Source organism: Candoia aspera, chromosome 4 (assembly GCF_035149785.1).
Source record: "Candoia aspera isolate rCanAsp1 chromosome 4, rCanAsp1.hap2, whole genome shotgun sequence".
Classification (NCBI taxonomy): domain Eukaryota; kingdom Metazoa; phylum Chordata; class Lepidosauria; order Squamata; family Boidae; genus Candoia; species Candoia aspera.
Window position 1 is genome coordinate 87,356,911 of NC_086156.1, and position 15,543 is coordinate 87,372,453.

Below are 15,543 nucleotides of genomic sequence, written 5' to 3' on the forward strand. Positions count from 1 at the left end.
AATTTACCCTTGAGTAAACACACTTAAGGTAAGCTCATAACTTTTTTCACATGTGTATTTGATATTTGGGGGCCAGGGGGCACCTTTGGAATTTTAAGAATATGTTGTGGGCTGGAGAGAGGGGTTTTCCCATTCATAAAAAATGGCATCCATGGACACAGGCACCCAGAGTTAACAGGGATGATGATGATGATTGTGATGGTCACGATGATGATGATGATGATGATATGATTGTGATGTCTTAATGCAACGCTACGCTTTCATACTTATGTCCTGACATTGGGCATAACTGTGTAAGGCAGAGAGGTTGTGTTGTGATATCACAACACATGTTTTATCACTTGCTGCCCCTGACCACACCCTGCAGATGCTTATGACATGGGGACATAACCAGTTACAAAACATCAATTTACCAAAATGTTACCTGCTACTACTTTAGCCTTCTCTGACCCCAGTGCTGCTTTTTACTTTTTACTTCGTTCTTTTTCTGGATAGATGGATCACTTCCCAAGCACTGGGCTGTAGTTGCTGATCATTTTTATTTTCTAAGAAAGCTTATGGGACCAACCTGAGGCTCAGAGGCATTCTTAGAATTAAAGATGATGTTGAAGAGTTCCCTGTTTTAATTAAAAGAATGTTTTCAAGATGTACAAAATTAGATGGGTCAGGAGATCTGACAGATACCAGGGGAAATATCTACAAGTACATTGATATTTCTGTGCAGTGGACACTATATTGGGGACCCCAAATTAAAACTTGATTTTCAGTCAAGTGTGTGAATTACTTCCATTATAACAGCTTAGTTAATGGGACTTAAGACTTTGATACTCAGGAGCATATGATGTGGGATAGTTACAGTTGTTGTGATGAATGTATGATGTTGTGGCCACATTTCCAAATCAGCCAAAGAGGCAGCCAGCTTTGTTTCTGAGAAATTCTGCAAGTGGCCCATTTCCACAAGGGTTACAGGCCCAGCCTGGGTTAATCATTAATGCCCCTCCAGGAATGATCAACCAAAGGACACCCAGACAAATTTCTCTTTTTTCCCCATTATCCTGCAGCTATCCGAGCACAGCTAAACCAGGTGAGTCACCTCAACAAATGAAGGGGAGTTTGGGGTTATAGGTACTAAGCAAGAGGGGGAGTAAATGCTATATTAAGATAGGGTATTTAACAAAGTAAATCAGTGAGTGGGAGTTGAAACAGTATGTTGTAGCATGGAGTGTTCCCATTCAGGATTCAGGCCTCTTCATTCTATTCTCTTCCTTTTGAATAGTCAGCATTCCAGCAGACCAAACACCCTCAGGCCACATTAGGATGTTTGGGGGTTTCTTCCAACTTCAAGTCCCAAAGGTATTTTTTCTGTTTCTGCAGACCTCAAGGTTTTCTCAAGCTTCCCTTTCATGCAGCCAGAGCATGGAATTAGAAGGAATAATGGATTAGATTAGGTCATATAGAGGAAGCACCTGGAAACTGAAGATTCAGAAGATGAGTAGGGAATGGGAAACCAAGATACTTTCCCAGAGCTTACTTATCCATCACTTGTTAATGGCAACATCAAATGATGACTTGTGTGTGTGAATGAGCAATCCGATTAGAAGTTCTGACTCATCTCTGATGCTTCACAGTGAATCCATTTGCACATCCAGCAATGAATGACTGAGTCACTGAACTAATAAAACATCTTCTTGAAGTAGCAAATGGGCACAATCTCTTTATCTCTGAGTACACCACCCCACACATTAGTGCCTCTCAAGGCACGTTGTACTACTGCTCCCATCATCCTCAGCCATTAAGGCCCTCAGCCAACATATACCATTTTACACACATGTTAAGAGGTTTGCCTCATTTCACACAGTTATAGTATTGCAACTTCTTGTTTATATGTGCACTTTGCACATTTTAACTGCAATTCTTTTCCTCCCAAGTGCAGCGAAAGTGGTTTTGCTCAGCAGTCAAGCTAGTGTATTAGAGTCAGAGCCTTGAACCAGAAGGACATCTAGGTTCAGATCCCCATTCAACCATGAAGCTCACTGGATGGCTTTGGGGCATTCACTTGACTTATAACCTACTTTACAAGGAAAAAAAATTAGTATGCAGGAAGACAGGTAACCTGAGCAACACAAGGAAAGGCTAGATATAAATGAAATACCCTGGGGCCTAAATATGGGATCCAGTGCAGTACCTCAGGCTCTGCTCTATCTTTGTCATGCAAACTGTAACACTTTCTGTGCCTGTTTTTATCCATATTGCCTCATAGCAGGCAGGATGTTTGGGGGCCAAAGGAAGAGGCGGGTTGGAATCGTGGGCTACGGACATCTAGGTAAGTAGAGTTTCTTGGCCATATTTGTCTGATCAGTCTCCCCATTCCCTTTGGGTCTGCTAGCAGACAAGCAACATGCAGTTTTTGCCTTTATTATGTTTGCCTGCTCACAGCAAGATTGCCAGATGTTTGCAAAAACATGGGTATCTTTTTATTTCAAAAGTACATTTTAACAAATAAGTGTGGTTCCTAAAACATTTGAATGGGACTTGGTTTGGGAAAGATACCATGACTTTTAGAAGCATTCTGAATGGAGCCTGTTTGCTCATTTTCTGGCAATTTTGTACCATCTTTCCAGGAAAGGCAGCAGGCGACTGCCTTTGGTAGGGGCAAAGAAGGCAGTGGGTGGGTGATAGGGGAAGGCAGGGCTCCCTTGGGATGTGTCAGAGCTTCTCACAGCCTGGATAACCGCCTGGCAACATGTGCCACTAACTGCATTCCCCAGAGCACTGCCAGAGTGGGCTAAATGCTTTGGATCTTCAGGGGAGAGAAGGGGGGAGGTTTTTTGCGGGGTGGGGTTGCAGGGGACTTTGCAGAAGCTTAAGAGAACTATGCCAACCCTTAAAAACTCTAATTTTTTGCAAGGGGAGAGGGGAATTAAGGGGTATAATGTGTACCTTAAATCTCTGCAAATGTTGGCCCTATCCACTCTGGTTGTCCACCTGCCCTATCTTTTAGGACATAGGGAGACCATTTAAAAACAGCACAGCTTTTAGCTGCCCCAACAGTTCCCACTTCTATGCTAGAGGCAGTCAAATGGTTTTCTCCAAAGATTCACATTCTCATATTTTTCAAACCGATACTTTTTCTTAGGTCTTGATTTTGACCTGGAGCAAATGCTAAACTGTTATTTCAGTTTTGATTAGTTCACTGTAACTGTCAGGATCCACTAAACACCCCTTCTGATTTTTTCATTGATTTTTGCTTTGGGCTAGTAAAACTGGTCTCTACCTTCCTGTACATGTGGTTTTCCCCCCCTAACTACACAGGGTTTATTTTGCTGGATCAGAAAAAAGATGAATGTATTGCTCAGCATTCTGTTTCCATTGGTGGTCAGACAAATCTTTCTAGAAGCTCATAAAACACATCCATTGTGCTAAGCTATAATGTGATTTGCTTGGTTTTGGCTTAGTGTTGTATAAACCATGATTTATGGCTTAGCTTGGGCATATTATAGTTTATTCAATCAATCATGATTAAGCAAGCTATATCTAAATCTAATGTGTGTGAACTCAACCATTGCATGACAGCCTCCCCCCACTGGAGTTTCTAAAGAAAGGAAATCCTTGGTTTTGAGTCACTCTCAGAATAAAATCATGGCAAAATTGTGGCAATTATGCCAGCATTTAAGGGTGGTTTTTCTCCCAGATTTGGAGCGTGGCAGGTGCACGAGAGAGCTAATTCCACAATGGTGATTTGTTTCTATTCCATTTTTGGCCTTCAGGCCAATATCTGACGAAACGAGTCCAAGAAGAAGGCTTCCAACATGGTTTGGAGCTGGCTTTTGTTTGGAACCGGGATGCCAGCAAGATGGAAGACACTGTACCAGCAGAGCTGAGGTTGGGGAAGCTGACTGATTTTTTGGAACGGTGAGCAGACAAGCCCTTTCACTTGGCAGAAATGAGCAGAAGGAACTCACCATGAACCTCAAGGCCTATGAATGTTCTCAACATTCCAGCTGCTATCTATAAGTCCTTTGAGCTGAAAGCCACATTCAGCCTTTGTGTAGTCTTCTGGGGCCTTGCTCCAATGTCTTGTAGGGGCCAGGACAAAAACCAGGTTTGATTTTAATAAAATTAAAAATCAGTTAAGTAAATACAGTTAGTGTGAGTGCTTCCCACCTGTTTAGCAATGTAGTTATTAAGGTGTTAGACCCGGATTCAAGTCTTTCCTCAGCTCACCGGGTGATTTTGGAATAATCTTTATCTCTCAGCTCAGCCTATCTCACAGACTTGTTGTGGAAAAATTTGAGGAGGCAATGCTATGTATGGAGGAAAGGTGAGATATAACCTAATGGATTATTATCATCATCACATACACTATATGGCTTATCTGAGTACAAACTGAGCATTGTTGAGTCTCATTGAATGAACATGTCTAAGTAGACATGCCTTGCATTGATGATTCACAATGTGGCCAGTGTCAAAAACATTACAGTCTCCTCGTTTGGGAGACAAGCTTTCTATTGAAGTTCTTGCCAAGGAAGACTGATCTTGCTCTACCTGATGACCTTCTACTGGCAGTCCAAGGTATATTTATTCAAACAGATATTTGATGTTTTAAGTTGACTGTTACAGCCACTGCAAATATACCCTTTTGATCTATGGCTTGCTGCATTTATCCGTTTTGACTGCCTGAGTTGATGTTCGACCAACTCTGCATTTATGTTTTGATCATTAAGTTGTCTTTTGCTTTGAATTTCACTTTTCTTAGTTGCCTTGAAAGGTGGGATACAAACCTAATAAAGATGCATACTTTGCAGTTTGAAAATCCCACATTCACACTTCGGCATTTCTAGGCAGGGCCGGGAAAGACTGTCTAAAGCCCTGGAGTGCTGCTATTGATCAGGATAGTTCAGCATTCCCCAACCTGGGGAAGATTCTGTGATTAGACCAGCCTTCTCTGACCAAATGTGATGCTCCCTAGATGTCTGGACTGCAATTATCGTTCTTAGTTTGTGTTGCCACTACTGTACTGGCTGGGGAATAATGGGGAGTTGTAACCCAATACCTATGGGTCAACCAAGCTGGGGAAGACTGAACTAGAAAGCATATTGTGTGGATCTCATGTGAACTTATGGAAGAATACCATTATTTTGTGAGGTTTAGTGATCTTGCAAGATTTGGGCCATTAAAAAACCTTTTCAGTAGTTGAAAAACTGAAGGGGAAATGGATGCCATCTAGGTATGTTACAGGTGCTGTACTGCTGACTGTGCTATCAAACTAGCCTCTTGTTATTATTTTTGTTGCTTCTTTCCAAAGCCATGCTGATGTCATTGTTGAAGTGGCACATCCCTGCATTGCCCAAGATTATGGGGAATTCTTTCTTAAAGCTGCAGATTTTATGGTGAGGACTTCAGCTGCCTACAGATAGAGGCAGGTAGCATCAACATATTTCTTACTTCTCCCAAATACGTTTCAAAGTGGTCAGGCAAAATGTATCTTTTCATTGGTTGAATGAAATATTTATCCACCTATTCTACTGCTGGAAACACATCTGATGACAGATTATCTCCATACTACTATCAACATTCCTTGCCTTTCTGCCTTTTTGACCCTTCAGATGACCTTCCCCCAAGCTAATGCCCTCCAGATGTTTGGCGTTGCAACTCTCATAATTCCCAGCCAGCATAGCCAACGTCTTCCCAAAGTGTTGGGTTTATAACTCCCATAATTCCCAGCTAGCATGGTCAGTGCTAATTTGGGTATTTGCAATTGCAGCACACCCAGAGGGCACCAGGTTGGGGATTTCTTGGTTTATTTAAAAACAAAGGTACCAAATGCCTAGGGTTTCTTTCCGAATGGTCAGAGATAAATCTTGCAGGGGGCATTCTTCACTTCAGTGTATATTCCTGCAGGCATTTTGAAGGAATCAATTTATTCCAGTGGACATTCAGCATTACTTTTTTTAGTGTGTCCATCCTTTAGGACTCTATGCATACATAGCCCTGAGAAGCAGTGTTGGGAGCTACAATCCAACATCTGGCAAGATATACATTGGTCATTCATGAGTAGTAGTTTCCAGTTTCATAAATGCTACCTCTTTCCCCATCTTTGCTTATTTTTCTTGATCTCTTCAACTCTGGCCCCAAAGTCCTTCCAGACCTATCTTAAGTTCCTCTGCCTTCCTCTTGTCCCTGAAAGTGGACTCTCTTAAAATATGCCCCACTCTCAGTGACTGGAAACCCTTTATAGCTTTTGTTGAAAATGGAAAAAAATTAAATTGTGGTTTATGGGTTCGACGATTAGAAAAGGTACAGTATGGAAAGAAGGGAGCCATGATATAACTATATAGAGAGAGGATAAAATATAAATGCATTTATAACTGTAAAGAAGATCGGAAGCTGCTTCGTTATTTGTTGATTTGCTGGAGGAGCTGCTTGGAGCCTCTCTGAAGCCCTTGCAGAAAGCCTCATATTTCGTGTGGCACTAGACACCCGGCATCCCAAACAGCAGTTATGTATTCCTGCTCCAAAGGCTGAAAGTCATGTAATTATGTTTTGAAATTTTAAAACCTTTTGATATTCTGATAAACTGAACTTTAAAAAAATCATCACATGATTTCTTGCCTCCAGAAGAAGAGTACAGCATATGATGGAGAAGGAGGGCTGCCGCGTGATCCTACAGAGCCTTTATTTTTGCCTACCAAGGAGAATATTGATCTCCTGGAAGACCTGTATTCTACCAGGTTGATATTCCCAAATCCAAACCACAAAAACCAAGAAGAAATAGGTTGAGCTGGTAGGATATATGGTCTCTCTGGTAGCTACAGCACAGCACAAATGGCCATGGAGGCACAGAGGTCAGTAGCTACAGGAGAGGGGGTTACCTCATAGCAGACTTGCCAGGCCAGCTGAAGCCTGGCTGATTGTCAAGTTCCAAAGGCTCCTCCCCCATGAACCCTAAAATGTCCATATGGGAGGTAGTCTGCCATGCTAGTGGTGAAAAGACCACTTTAATGCCACAACACATTAGACTAGTGTTTCTCAACCTTGTCATCTTCAAGCTGTGTGGACTTCAACTCCCAGAATTCCCCAGACAGCATGGCTGAAGTCCACACAGTTGAAGTTGAAGTCCACACAGCTTGAAGATGACAAGGTTGAGAAACACTGCCTTAGACTATCTTCAGCCTGCCTCAATCCATGCAGCATCTTCATGTTGCTCCAGACATGACATGCAGATGACTCTAAACCCATGGTTCCTAGCAGGAGTAGGGAACTTTTTGGTGACCAGAGACCACTCAATGTTTCGGAAGGGATCAAGGATCACAGTGAATAAGCCAATAATGCAAAGTGTGCACGACTGTGTCATGTATATAGGCAGGGACAGGATTTGTGTTTGTCCTGGTGTTTTGGGGGAGAGTTTGATACTATTTTCTTTGTTTGGTAGGTTATGTTAAGCCTACTTTTAAAGACTTGTGGTACTGTCTTCATGTTTTCTATGTCAGAATGGTAGAAAAATTATGCCACTGAGTTTTGACAATTATGGTTTGAGACAAATCTTGGAGTCCCAGTAAGTGTCAATGTGAGTTCGGGTCACAGAATATGGTAAGTCTAAACCAGCATTTCCAAACTTTGCATTTTCCAGATATGTAGTCTAACTCCCAGAATTCCCTCTAAGCATGGCCATTACTGAGAAATCTGGGAATTGAAATCTACACATTTGGAATGCCAGGTTGCAAAAGGCTAGTCTAAACCAAATAAGCCATATTGTGACTTACTATGCTCTCTGTACTCACTCCCTGTTTCCCTTTCCTTTGTCTAATCAAATTAAATTATTTTGTACTCAATAATTGGGGAGGATCAATAAAAATGTTGTCCCAAAGCACTCCTCTCCCAGGCTGCCTAACATCAACACTACAAATATCTCCATGTCCTCTAGGTGGGATCACCAACAGCCCTAGCAGATGTAGACACAGAGCTTAGATTATGCAAAGTGGCAAAGATGGCTGGACACACTCTCTACATCCCCAGTGGGGCTCTGTGGGGTGGCCAAGACATTCAAAGGTTGGATGATGGAGGGATGCTCCAGGTAAGCTCCTACAGAGAAATGGTATAGGGTAGCCTTTCCCAATTTAGTAATATAAAAGTGGGACTGCTTCTTCCAGAATTCTCAGCCTTGGGGCTTGCAATAGGGAATTCCTGTACCCTAACTCCAGATAGGAAAAGTTGGTGTATGAAGAAGTGTTTGTTGATAAAAGGAAATTTGGAAATAAATGTTTGGACAATTACTGGTTCTGCCAGAGTTATTGTTCTTAGTTACATGCCACTCAAAGTTTCTGGAAATGGAGCAGCATATAAATTTAAGTTAAACACAAGCACGCACAACTCAGGGTAGCATATATGCTATATTGGGATTCAAATACTGACCAGACTCATATGTGGTTCAGAAAGATGACTTTAGAGTTTTGGCAAATTATATTGAAAGCTCCAGGGAGTGAAAAATGGGGCTGCAGGTTATTTGCAGCCTGTGTTTCTCATCCTCTTTGGACTGTCACCATGTGCTTTGCATGAAAAAAATCTCTAAAATCTGATTTATGGCATCATCAGTCACAGCTGTGGAAGACTCCAAACACTGGAAAACTGTCAGCCAAACAATGTATACATCGCAGAACAAAACCAATTAATACTCTGACTTAATGTAAGGCACTTTTTTATATTCCTATCCAGAAGTGGAAATCTCTGGATTGGGATTCTACAAGTTAAAAGGCTAGAAAGAAAGGGATATTTAAGGATTTGTGACTTCTCTTGCACTCTGTTTTGCCTTTTCTAGGCATTAACAGTCACCATGATAAAACACCCGGACAGCTTCCGGTTGGGTGGACATCTTGGGGAGCTTGCAAAAGGAGCCCAGGAGGAACGTGTGGTGCTATACAACGGCCCTGTGCGGAGACTATGTCCCCTGGCCCCCAATAATGTCAACACTATGGCAGCAGCTTGTATTGCTGCCCCGAGTCTGGGCTTTGATGGTGTGAAAGGCTGTCTGGTGGCAGATCCTAAGTGAGTCTTGAACACAAGGGTAGGCAACCTAGTACCCATGAACCCCTCTCTTAGACCCTAATGCACATCTTGCACACCTGATTTTTATTCATTTTGTTAATAAAAGTTTATTTCAGTTTTTAAAACATTAAATGAGAAACCTGGATGCCTTATCTTTATTTACAAGAATTCTTCTGCTTCCCAAATAGGACCTGCAGGCATTCTCAGAAAAAAACAAATGAGCAAAAAAAAAAGCCCAGTGATTTGCTTGGGAGAATGCCAAGCAGGGGTGTCAGCACTGTGTGTTCAGAAAAATCAAGATGGTGGCCATGACATTCATAAAAAGGAGGACCTTTGATCACACCGTGGTAGCCACCATCTTGTCTTTTTTTTACCCTATTCTGCAGACACCCATGATGCCAAGGGGAAAAAAAAGGAAACTTATGTTTTTAGGGAATATTCTAAGGATTACCATTGGTGGTGGAAAGCAATCTTCTGATAAATAGATATATTGTGACTTACGGAATGTGTCCCTGAAGGCGGGGGGTGATGTGGTGGATTTCAGCGCTGCCGCTGGTTCTCAGGAAGGAGGGAGCAGATTCCAAGGAGATAAGAGGATTCACCGTCCAGACAGCAATGGTGGGAGAACAAAGAGGTTCAGGATAGTCCCACCCTAGACTCTCCCAGGTTATTTCCCCTTAGGTCAGAGTAGCTTTACTCTGGCAAGATTCTGTCTGTATGGTGAGAACAAATAAGGAACTAGAGTTGAATGCACTGACTCGTCGTTCTTGGGCTGGGCCTGACCTCAATGTTGTCAGACTCCTCACCGTACAGACAGAACTTGCCAGACTAAAGCTACTCTAACTGACCTAAGGGGAAATGACCTGGGAGACTCTAGGGCAGGGCTATCCTGAACCTCTTTGTTCTCCCACCATTGCCCCCCGGACTGTGGATCCTCTTATCTCCTTGGAATGTGCTCCCTCCTTCCTGAGAACCAGCGGCAGCGCCAAAATCCACCACAGTGACTGGCCACATGTATCATGGTAGCCATTTTGTGAAAGTGCTCAAGACCTGATCTCAAAATGCGATAGGTCCCCCTGCCCTATAGTGTGAAGCAGTGTTTCTCAACCCTAGCAACTTTAAGTTGTGTTTAAAGTTTAGCATGCTGGCTGGGGAATTCTGGGAGTTGAAGTCCACCCATCTTAAAGCTGCCAGGGTTGAGAAACACTGGTGTAAAGCATGTGCCAGCAAGCTCATGGCTTTGTGCCATTTTTCTTCTAAACCTCTGGTCTAACTGAGCACAATTCTCTCTTGCAGCCTCCCTGACTACCATGTGGTGATGATTGAAGCAACTGGGCCAGGAGGCTTCTCAGTCAGTACCTGTCGCAAGAACCCAGCTGCTTGTGGGGCTGTCACAGGGTCAGCCACCTTTGCTGCTTTCTGGAGCAGCCTGTTGGGTGAGGATGAAACCCTCCCTTATCCGGAATCTATGAAGCCTACATTTGGATTGTGGATCTGTTTGTTCCAGTCATGACTTTGATTCAAACAATACCTGTAATTATTGGTTGGAATTTAGCTTTCCCCAATCTTGCATGCCAGTTGTGCTGGATAGTTATTTCCTAAATTCCACCCAGCATCACTCAGGCTCACTGCTGATTGGGTGGATTGGGGGAATCAAAGTCTAACACTTCTAGAGGGCAAGAGGTTGGGGAAGGCCAGTTGACTATTACCCTGCTTTGTAGAATTTTGCAACTTTGATAGCTGTGCAGACGTGGGGATTTCAACGCTACATTTGCATTACAAGCTACATCTGCTAAATATGCTTTTCTATACCATGTTTAAGAGTACAAGGCCCTGTCTACTTTTACATCAGATTGCCCTACTATTCTAAACTAGTTTTTAACAGCAGTGTGGTCACTGATGCAGCTAGATCTGGGATAAAATGGACTAATAGGGGTCCCCTTTGCAGAACTATTTATCTTACTGAGAAATGAGCACATTTATGTTTCAGAAAAAAAGGTATAAAATGGGTATTGGTACACCATTGGCTGGTCCCTGATTATAAAAGCTTTTAAAAATTAAGATGAAAGAATAATGTAGCAAGTTGTCTCCTGATAAGCCTTGGCATTCCCATGCCAGCTCAGGTGCCTATGCCACATCTGATTTGTTGTTGGTTCTTTTTTGGGGAGGGGGTAATTTGGTTCCTGGGCCTTTGACTTGGGCACCAAGGTTCAATCCTACCTGTACCACAGCAGTAATTTTATAATTATTTCATTACTATTGCTATAAGGAACTGAGGAAAGGCTCTAGAATTGTTTACCATGAGTCTTTCTAATGAATGGAAGATCATGTGCCTTGGTCACTCCTTCATTTCCATTGTACATTATCTGTTTCCTGCTTAGAGTGATCTCTGAACTATCCTTAATGGTGATCCGGAGTCACTATAAGAAAACATAGACAGAGAGCCAGTGTGGTATAGTGGCTAAGGTATTAGATTAAAACTGGGGAGACTCAGGCTCAAGCCCTCAAAATGGAACCTCATTGGGTGATTTTAGGCCAATCACTCTTTTCAGCTCCATCTACTTCAAGGGCCACTGCTGTGGGGATAAAGTGGAGATCCCCATGTAACCCACTTTGAGACAGGATATAAGTCTAACAAATAAATAATAAAATAATAAAAACTGAAGAGCAAAGGCTGTAATCCTACCTGGGCAAAAGTCCCACTGAATTCAGTCATCTCTCCCCAAATATTTGGGAGGGACTGTAGTAGCAGGATTTGGCCTGTATGGCAAACGGATGGAAGTCTTCAACCCCCTTTCCATAAAGCCATCCTAGTTCCATCTCCTGCCTTGGCATATGACTTGGTAGTTAGAGCTGCCAACAGTTGCCTTCCCAGGGGATGCGTTTACCTGATGTCGTTCCTCAAATCTCAGCATGTGAAACAGGTAGGCTTCCCACAACCTGTGCACCTAGTAAAAGGCGGGGTGGGGTGGGGATGATAAAAATGTCACCCTCTGTAGCATCGACGTGTGTGAGTAGGAAATCAGGCATTCTCTCCTACATGGAGAGATGGATCAACTTTACAAGAGATAAATAGAACCAAACTTTATTTTAAAAAGGCAAAAGAGAATGGCAAAGGAGATAAAAATATAAAGCTGTTTAAATCACATACAGCATCTCAGAAAGATCTCCAATAGAAAAATAAGCAAGAAAAGGTAAGGTTGTAAGTAGTTCACAAGTTATTCATTCTACTATTAACACAGAAGCAACTCTGATGTAAAGAGGTGCCTATTTGCATAAAACATACAAGGACGGAGCTTGAATAAGAGGAATAATCTCCAGAGATAATAGACTTAACTCCTTACATCGTTAAAATAAGCAGTAGTCTTAAAGAATATTTCTAGCTAAACGTTTTTAGTTTTACCTATTCCTTAGGATAACCTGATCACTGAAGCTGAAGCACAAGTGCTTGCATCTGTTGTTGTTGTTTTTTAAACCAGAAGCTGAAGAGATTCTTCCCTTCTCTTCACACAACTTTTTACTCCCTTTCTCAAGAGTTCAGCTTTGGTTTTCAAAAGGGCCCAACTTCTCTACTTCTAGCAAACAGGGAGGGGTTGAGGGAATCTGATTATTTTTCCATAGGTATGGAAGCAAAACTCTGCTTCAGACAATCTGGATAAGGGAGTTTGCCAAGAATCGGGTTTGTGGGACAGAGGCAGTAACCCAGGCCTTGGGTGACCTGTTCTCTTTTCCTTCCTATAGCGTGCCAAGGGCATGGAGGCCGAGTCTACCTGTGCTGAGTCTTATGACATCTGTTCCTAAGAGGATTCACAGAAGATATCTGGAGGGTCATTTCAATGGGTGGGAAGACCAGGGAAGGTACAAGCACCACATTAAAGGAAGCAAAACAAGCCCAACCCGTATATCTTCTTGGAGGGTTTCAGTCTGTCAGTAGAAGAAATCAAACTTCTCCAATCTCATAAGCCTTTGTCCGTTTCCTCAAAACCAGTGTTTCCCAATATGGTATCTTCCAGGTCTGTTGGGTGTGCATCTCCCATCACTCCTGCTCAGCACAGCAGTTGATTGAGTTCATTGATGGGGGCTGTAGTCCAATACCTGTGGAGAATATTAAGTTGGGGAAGGCTGCCCTAAAGATGGCTTTTGCTTTCCAAGCTGACCATGGTTTTCATTCCATCATCTGGCTTCCCTCCACCGTCCACAAAAATAGCTTGCAAACATATATACATGTAATGGTTAGTTTCTAGACCAGCGTTTCTCAATCTTGGCAACTTTAAGATGTGCGGACTTTAACTCCCAGAATTCCCAGCCAGCCATAGGGATAAAGTGGTTCAAATGGAACAATGTTCAGTCGCTCGAGTTCTTGCAATCCCATCTCATTCTTCTCCATAAATCTTGCTATAGAGGCACGGTGACAATTGTGCTTGGGAATATCATTTTTGCTTTTAGGCAGATGCTAAAGACTTGTCAGTATGTTTATCTGAGAACAGGTTGTACTATGCTTATCAGAGGGGTGTCTCAAAGGAGCTGTTCTTGTGATTCCTGAGCATTTGAGAACAGAGCAGAGCTATGAGTCCTGAAGCCCAAGGGCCCCCATGTGGCCTTCCAAAGCCATGAGTGCCTCCAAAAGTTATTACCAAATTGTCAATTTTAACATGACAGGTGGAGGACATAATAAAATTCATGACTAACAGTAATCCAATTAATTATATTTAAAATTAGTTTACAATATAGTTCTAGTAAAGAAAGTTAATTCAAATTTAATTCTTATCCTGACCCTATCCACTACTTTTTGATGTGTCGCTCAGATGCACCTTTCGAAGGGGCAAAGGCAGCTCTCAGATTTAAGAAAGGACTTCCTGAATGAAGAGATGTGGGAAATGGCTCTTGTAAGTGGCACTTGTAAGTAGAAAGTTGGCCAGTCTCCTGTTAAAGCTGAACGCAGAATGCCAGTTAAGACAGAAGCAAAAATCTGATCTGCTTTCCCAAATATTTATGAGATTACACAGCAAGCCTCCTTAATATTCTCTTCTCAACTTCTCCTTTATTTAAATTGAAAAGAATCATTAATTATTAAATTCCATGATATCATTTGTATTTAACTTGAAGCTGTCGCTCAAAGAATTCTTATAAGGAAGTCTGCCATTATGAGCTTCTTTGTTCCACCAGTCCTAGGTGTGACCTGAAATCTACAGGAGTTAATTAGTACCCAACTGAAGTAATTTCACAATGTTTAGGGCAGTACCTTTATTAAGACAAACCAAAGGTCCTACTAGGTAAAATTCTGAGAGCTTTAGATCTCCTGAACCAATGATAATGATCATTAAATGTTATTACTCAGAGTAACACTGTTTTATGAAGAAATTAAAACACTTTGCTGTCTATTAAGTTGTAAGACGTCCTACTTATTTCAAACATCAAAGGGGAATAATAGCGGGAGGATGTCTGAAAAGATTGTTCAATGCTACCCAATATACTTGGTGAAAAATACATATTGTAGCAATATTACTTCATGTTACAAAGCATGCTCCCCCATTTTAGCATCTTTCAACCATGCTGAGATTGCAAATTCCAGAATTCAAAATGTGAAGGTCTTAGCAGGTGCTACTGCTAGGCTGACCTTGACTAGGCTCAGAAGCATTAGACTAGACTGGGAAGCAGAAAAACATCCCAGAAGGAGGTGGGAACAAAATACTACTAGGCCATTGCCAAGAAAACTGCACTGGGCATATCCAGACCTCACTAGGCCTCAAAGGAGATTTTTATCTATTTAGGGAAACTGTTGTAAACTGTTGGGTGTCTTTTCAGCATTTTACAGCTCTGTATGAAATTAAGGCAAAGGTAGCAACTCATTTGGACAGATAGGCATAGTTAGAATTTTGTCAGCATGTCATAAACACCCACCAAATGGCTGATGGAAGCTATTTGTTCACAAAATAGCTGCCACGGTGGCATAAAATATACTGCCAATACTCACAGAAACTTCCTCTTGTTTCTCTGGATGCCTCCACAGTAAGGCAATAGACACATTTCCAAGCAAAACACTGGACTGCAATTATACCCTCATTTTTTATTTTGTCAGGATGCTTGTCCATACCAGAGACATTCTTGTAAATGAAGATGACTGTAAAACCTGGCATTTGGCAGTATTTTCCTTTCCTATTTATTTATCTTTCTTTTTTAAATTAAAAGATTAAATAGTAAGATCAGGTAGGGCCAGAAGCTATGCAGACCTCAAGAAAGGTGTCCTTGAGCACATTTGTACTCATATGCCGCACACTGCTTATTCCTGGCTTAAGAGCTGTTGCCTTTGTTTTCTTACCAGAGTCTGTCATTTATAGACAGAAATCCAATGTAACATACTATAAACAAGGTTGCAATGGTAGTTTGCTACATGTATAGAACATCTGCCACACTTTTGGACTATTGCAGTGCACTCTAAAGGGGTTGGCTTTGAAAGCTACTCAGAAGTTTCAACTGGTTCAGAATGTTGCAGCCTGAGTG

General features: G+C 41.9%; 1 protein-coding gene across 2 annotated transcripts; it reads left to right on the plus strand.

Moving 5' to 3' along the window:
- Positions 1-974: 974 nt before the first annotated feature.
- On the plus strand, positions 975-14,423 carry ASPDH (aspartate dehydrogenase domain containing). Of its 2 annotated transcripts, XM_063300960.1 has the most exons (8): positions 975-1,084; positions 2,261-2,323; positions 3,768-3,912; positions 5,306-5,390; positions 7,925-8,074; positions 8,816-9,042; positions 10,339-10,478; positions 12,784-14,423. In XM_063300960.1, the coding sequence occupies exons 1-8, from the start codon at positions 1,006-1,008 to the stop codon at positions 12,819-12,821; spliced, it is 927 nt and encodes a 308-aa protein (XP_063157030.1). In that variant the 5' UTR covers positions 975-1,005; the 3' UTR covers positions 12,822-14,423. The 2 variants fall into 2 exon arrangements, with proteins under 2 accessions (XP_063157030.1, XP_063157029.1); XM_063300959.1 differs by lacking the exon at positions 975-1,084 and having other exon boundaries at positions 1,122-2,323.
- The last annotated feature ends 1,120 nt before the right edge of the window (positions 14,424-15,543 follow it).

Excerpts from the sequence above, each read along its gene's own strand:
- ASPDH (XM_063300959.1), top strand. The coding sequence starts at position 2,167 with ATGGGATCCAGTGCAGTACCTCAGGCTCTGCTCTATCTTTGTCATGCA. Across the intron at positions 9,043-10,338 it reads TGTCTGGTGGCAGATCCTAA|CCTCCCTGACTACCATGTGG; the intron begins GTGAGTCTTGAA and ends TCTCTCTTGCAG. Across the intron at positions 10,479-12,783 it reads TTTCTGGAGCAGCCTGTTGG|CGTGCCAAGGGCATGGAGGC; the intron begins GTGAGGATGAAA and ends TCCTTCCTATAG.